The sequence below is a fragment of the Cryptomeria japonica genome, chromosome 3 (assembly GCF_030272615.1).
Source record: "Cryptomeria japonica chromosome 3, Sugi_1.0, whole genome shotgun sequence".
NCBI lineage: Eukaryota > Viridiplantae > Streptophyta > Pinopsida > Cupressales > Cupressaceae > Cryptomeria > Cryptomeria japonica.
In genome coordinates, this window is record NC_081407.1 from 240,761,997 (window position 1) to 240,768,945 (window position 6,949).

Genomic DNA, 6,949 nt, shown 5'->3' on the forward strand with positions numbered 1-6,949 from the left:
AGAAATATGAAGTTGCAATATAGCTCTCAAATTTCACTCTTTCTTCCAATCCAACAACATAACCCTTGCAAAATAAAAATTAAACAAACTCTTGTTGTTCCCAACTCAACCCCTCAATATATAGATTCTTGGGGGCTAAAAACACCACCATGAAACATTACCATGGGTCAAAGCAAGGTTCTAAAATATCATGTGGTAAAAACCCATATGAACCCTGCCTTCAAACATAGTCTCTTACATGACATTAAACCTTCTTACAAGTTGTCAAAATAATCCCCCAAAAATGGGAGATACCCTTACATGCATCATAGACTATCAATAAATATAGTAAGGATATTCATACATGTTTCATAATAACTAGTTCTCACATCCAAGATGATCCACCCCATCTTTAGATCTTACAGTTGTCATAGAATCCATTGTAATGTCTCTCATAATAGGCTTTCCATATTATAACACTTGATGGTAATCTTTGACAAATAATAAATTGATTTTAAAGGAAACACCATGTAGCAAAAGTGCCAACCCATAAAACACACGCCCCTTATGATAAAGCACAATTACTTAATCAAAATAAATGTCAAATAACCATCAAAAAATGTAAAATGATAATAAATAAATAATCCAAAATTTATAAAGTTGAGTAATTCCCCATAGTAGATTGGAAGGATGAAAATATTAATGTCACCCTAATATAATGCTAATTTTAATGGATCCTTGTGATGAAATATGCTTTGATCAACAAAGTATTCCTTTACAATTTCAAAGCCATTATTACCTTGTTATGAAATTTTCTAGAAGCCTAAAAACTACTTTCATAAAAAGTAAAACCACCTAGAGAGCAAAGGTGTTGATGTAATTAGGGCATTATCTAATTAATTCTATAATTAGGTCATTATAACTTTATTCAATTAAGCTAACTTAGGTACATATTATATTAGACTAATCATATCATATTTTGTCTAATTAATTATGGTTGTGACACTTGGCAATAGTTAATTTAATCTTTCTTTAGGGTTTCATTCATGCTTTTCATAAGGATTCATTTTTTCATTGTAACATTATTGTTTCTTTATCAATATACAATTCTCAGGTCATTGAGCTAATTATTCTTGTTTGATCTTCATTTTTTATAGTTGTTATGCTTGCAAGTGATCATGAGCTTGTGGGGTTGAATAAATGTTTCCAACATTGTATCATAGCCCCAAATTTGCTAAGTTCTTGTCCAAATTTTAAGAGATCTAAGCCTTGATGAGAAAAATCAACACATCTTGAAGAAACACAATTTAACTGCCATAAAAAATCATTTAGTTCATTCCTAATTTTCTAAAATATGTCAAATTTTGTGGGGATTTTTTTTAAAGAAAAAAGATTAAAAAAATAGCTTTGACCTTAATTTTTTGTTTGTAATTTCTTTTGGAAAAAGATTTTTGTGTTTTGTTCATAGCTTCAAATGTTATTTTGGTAGCTATTAGATTTTGTATGTAGTATGCAAAATACGTGAAAATGAAATTACAAGGGTCATGTAAACTAGTTATCAGCTAGCTAAATTGTGCCTATTTTTCATTTTGCCATAACTTTTGCATATCTGATTTTCAAAAAAATATATCATCAAAAAGATGATTCTGATCCTAATCTATTGGTGCTGCATTTTTCATAGATATTTCTCCTGGTGAATTCTACAAGACTCAAAAGTTAGATCTAGCTATTTGTGCTTAGAGGAACATATCTTGATTCTACTTCTATAAATTTCTATAATTATTAATAGCTTATTGAAAAAATACCTTTTAATAAAAAATTTATTTCACATCCATTTTGTTAGCTTTTTAAAAAAAAATTATATTTTGATATATTATTTAATATCACAAACTAGCATAAAAGTTTTGCTTCTATAAATAATTTTTCAATTAACAATTTAAATTATTGTGATAAAAAATCATTTTTCAACATCCCCAATCTCAAACATCAAGATGATAGAAGTGCAAAAAAAATGTTGTCTTTAAATTTGAGAGTAAGAATCTTCCATAGTATTGCCACCAATAGGTTGCTTGTTACATTTGTGTCAATTTCATAATTTTCGTTATAATAAAATAGAGTAAAATTATCTATTTATTAATTTAGTTTATGATGACTAATTCATTATCAAGAATATATGCACATTAAATTTAAGTAGATAATTAGGAATAGAAACAATATTAGTTGATTGATTACAAGATGAATAGATGATTATGTTTAAATAAACTTATAATCATTTACATATAATCAACTAAAAATTCTTTATATATGAATAATCCAATAAATAGTAGTTATACTAATCATTTAATAAAAGAAAAGTTGTTAAATGACTTAAATGTGTATTAGTTGAACAAATACACTAATATTCATTTATTTTATTTTTTGATTTATGTCTATTATTCTTTTCTATACAAAGAGAAAGTAAAGAACCTTTATTTATATGTTGAACTCCATAAATAAATCGAAAGATTCAACATTTAAGCTTATTACTCAAATAGAATTTGAGTATAGAAGCCTCCAATTGTGCACGCTTTAATAGATTCATGTGGTACAAGTAAAGGCTCGGGTGGGAAAAGACGCAATGTTTCCTTGACTATTGCTTGCAAGTATTTTAGTTTTGGCATATCTGACTCTTCTGCTAATCTACTTTTTCCAATTTTGGAATCAAGCTCCTCTTGGGCCATCTTCATTATGGTGGGATGCAATATTAATAGTGACAATGCTCATTCTAAGGCAAGTGAAGAAGTATCTGAACCTGCACTAAATATATTCTAAAAGAAAAAAATAAATTAGTAGCATAAAAATAACAAGTACAAGAAAAATCTATCTTAATGATGGATTCATAGAATTTCATCCTAATCATTGACAACAGAAAATCTACATGATCTAATCTAGAAGAAAACATATTGATCATTATGAATTGTGGGAATTTCATGAATTTAAAGTCCACTACACTACTCAATTCTTTAACAAATATAGATTCCATAATTATTATACATGATATGAAAATGATTGTTTGTATTTAACTAGAACACATGAATAAATCACACCGAATAAATCTGGGTATACACACACATACATGGAAAAGAGCTTACCACAGCAGTGGCTTTGATGAAGGTATCTTTGTCAGGGATCGCTATTATACATGATATGAAAATGATTGTTTGTATTTAACTATAACACATGAATAAATCACACCAAATAAATCTGGGTATATACACACATACATGGAAAAGAGCTTACCACAGCAGTGGCTTTGATGAAGGTATCTTTGTTAGGGATCGCTTCACTATTCTCCTCAGCCTGCAAGATGAGCACATCTATGAAGTCCATCTCTTCCTTCTCTTCTCGAGGATTTTCTCGATGCTTCTCCACTATTTTCTGCATGTAAGGATTGATTTTCCCCTGCACCTTCTTCATTGCCCTCTCATACCCTTGCAAATCAAGCCATTTCAACAAGGGAATATAATCCCCAGTATTGACAATCCCATGGAGCATAAAAGACTCTTCAACCAGATGTGCAATTTCTGCATATGATACCCCCTCTTGCTCTCCAAAATACCGATCACCCATTATCATGCTCATCAAAACATTCAAAGTCATCTGGGACAAAACACTTCTCATATTAACTGTGGTTTTCATCTGAGCATGTTGAAACAGAATATTCAGAGTTTTACAAATCTGCCTCATTCTCTTGGGTCGGTATGTTTGGATCTGTTTGGCAGAAAGAAGCTCAAGAGCACAAATTTTTCTAACATTTCTCCAGTAGGAGCCATAAGGAGCCCACCCCACAAGCATATAATTGTAAGCCAGATGCTTTCCCTGAGTAAGACGAGGCCTAGAAGAAAAAGATAAATCATTTACTGTAAAACATTCTTTGGCTAGCTCTGATGAACTGATAATCAAAACTGGGCGGCTACCAAATTTGAGGTGCATAATGGGTCCATAAACTTTTGAGTGAATCAAGAATTCTATGAAAGGGCTTTTCTTTGTCTATCAGGAGATGAAAATGGCCTACTATGGGCAATGCTCTAGGTCCTGGGGGGAGTCTACGCCTATCACTTCTATCTTTTTTCAGCCAAACTACTATTATTGCACAGAGAAAAATTGTGGCAAACCCAACTGTAAAATTATAATGCATACTGGATAATATATACAGGAGTTTTGAATTCATCATCCTCTTGTTCTCCATGTTTGTTTTGATTTAATGATCAGCTGTGTAGGTATATAGAGAAACCCTAAGCGACCGTTTCTGGTACGAATACACAATCATTGTAAGGCCTGTTACGTAACCATGCTGAATACAGGCATTTAATTTAATCAGAGGGGGTAAGAAATCAAGTCAAACAAAATTGATAGGGATATAAAGATACCGTGAACAAATGTTTTTAATGGTGATACCCAATAATTGATACATCTCCAGCACAATTTTTCTTCAAGATCTAGAAAGTTGTTAAATCAATAATTGTAAATAATCAAATCAGTCCAAAAAAAAGTCAATGTAATCAAAGACGTGCTCCACAAAATCTCTTATTAGAATTTCTTCAACAATATCCTTAGTGTCTCATGTGCTTACCAACTCGATTGAAAGCATGTATCACTGACATTTTCACCCATGTTTATTTAGGGTTATTTTTATAATATAGTGGTAAGTAATTTTAATAAATAAAATATTTGTCAAAAATATCATATTTGTTCATTATTCAATTGAAAAAAATAATATATGATTATATCATTTCTTATTATGTTTTTATATTTCTTCTAAACTCTTGACCAATAAAAAATTCTATTAAGACTACATTTTTTTATTATATTATCATATTTGTTCTTATCCTTGAAAAAAAAAAAGATTTTATGTAAAAACACTCTCCATCCCCCATATTTAATAATATTATTTATATAATATATATTTAAAACAATGTAGAAATGTATATTTATTTATATATATATATATATTTATTAAGAATATTAACACACTAATCTTGTAATAAAAATAATATAAAATTAAGGGTTGGGGGCCTAGCTTGATTGGCAAGAGCTTCTAGTGGTGAACCATGAGGTCATGAGGTCTAGTCTCCCCCCATCCTACATGGTACTAGATGATGTGATGATTTGTCGTACCAGTGTCATCAATAAATTAACAATAATAAAATATTTTTTTGTTTTTCATGCATTTAAGTATCACAAACATGTCAAAATAAATGCTTCTCATTTTAGTATTTTAACATTCCATGTATTATACCATTTACTATTATCATCTTGAATTAGCTAAGCACATATTGTTTGATTAATTGGTATGTACTTGCATTTAATATATTTTAATTATATTCATTAAGATCAAGATAATATAAGGAAATATCAATTATATTCAAAAGGCATGCACATTTACATTGTTGTACTTAAAAAAATTAGATTTGCACAATTATCTTAGAAATATTTTCATGGTTGAAATTTTCTATATCTAATCATCCTTATGTATTAATAGGAAAGCAAATATTACCTACCTAGTTTACTTTTATCTAGTGCCTAGTAGAGCTATTCACATTATTTTAATTTCACTTACATAGGCATCTTAATGTTTGTCTCATCTCATGTGAACTCTACAAGTATTCATACACTTATCCTAAGAGTCCTACACATGTTTCATATTTGGTGGAGTAGTTCGACTTTCAATCCTACCTTCTCGCTTCCTTAACCTTGCGTCTATATGCAAATCTCTTTCATAATTTTTTCATGTTTTGTATGATAATATTTGTTTATCTTGCATTTTCATTTGTGAAATTGATCTTGATTGCTCTAACACCATGATCATAAAGTCATTTTTTAACAAGAGTTGACTTAGAGATCTTGTATCTTAGTTATTTACAAGCCTTCTAAAGGTTTTTTTAAATACCAAAAATCCACATCACAAAGTGAAGAAAAACTCGATGATAGAAGAAGTGAGAGCACAAAGTCTACTAGACCATTTCTACAAGAGAGCAAATCCATAATTATGTAAATGACCTAGACTAATGAATTCAATCCCTTGTAGAGTTTGTTAACTATATAGACCCCATGGAAATTTAGAAAGAAAGATATGTTATTTCTAGGATCCATAAAATTAGATTTTAGCATCTCTAACATATTTATGTGTCGTCGTCAATTTTAGAGCTAAATATCTTTTTCCACTCATTCACATTCTACAATCGATATTTAATAATCACTATTTTTTATATTTATACCCAGTATATCACTTATTAAATTAGTTTAATTTATGCTTTTTCATTTGTATCTATTCTCAATTAATTTTTTGATTAGAAAAAGTGGGATAGGCCCATACTATTACATAACCACCCACCTAGTACATAATGAAGAACTCACAACTAGTGAGACCACCAAAATCACATCACCAAAAAAGGACAAGCCCTTTTTTGAAAGGAAGCTTAAACAAAGTAGCAACCAATAGGACAAAGGGACCTACCACAACAAAAGTTACATACTTAGAATAGAGGGGTTTAGGAGAGAACCCCAAACCATCTTCTTAACCCAAACCATTGCATTGAAGGAAACACGACCAAGGGAATGGAGAACTAACAATGGGTTTTGAAAGGCATCCCACAACCTTTTTCTGGAGGAAAACTTGTTGACAGTAGGACAAAAACAATGCAGGAAAAGTAAGAGTGGGGGTGAATCAGTTTTCACCCAATTCAACCATATCAACAACAACTTAAGATATAATTAAGAACAGTAGTAGAAAAGATAAACACCATATCAAAAACACACATAACACATGGATTTTCGACATGGAAAACCTGGTTAAGGGAAAAAACACAGTGTGAACCTAATCACAATAAGATGATACTCTACAGTAGTATGTGTAAATATTACAATGATATATGCACATGCATTCAAGCACACTGCCTACAGCTCATTGCTCAAAATGACAAAGGGCTAC

At 30.2% G+C, this 6,949-nt stretch overlaps 1 protein-coding gene across 1 annotated transcript; it reads right to left on the reverse strand.

Annotated features, from left to right (window-relative positions):
- Positions 1-2,566: 2,566 nt before the first annotated feature.
- On the reverse strand, positions 2,567-4,137 carry LOC131074435 (cytochrome P450 81E8-like). The gene is made up of 2 exons (XM_058011064.2): positions 3,259-4,137; positions 2,567-2,786 (listed from the first exon to the last, which is right to left on the reverse strand). The coding sequence occupies exons 1-2, from the start codon at positions 3,949-3,951 to the stop codon at positions 2,739-2,741; spliced, it is 741 nt and encodes a 246-aa protein (XP_057867047.2). The 5' UTR covers positions 3,952-4,137; the 3' UTR covers positions 2,567-2,738.
- Positions 4,138-6,949: the final 2,812 nt, after the last annotated feature.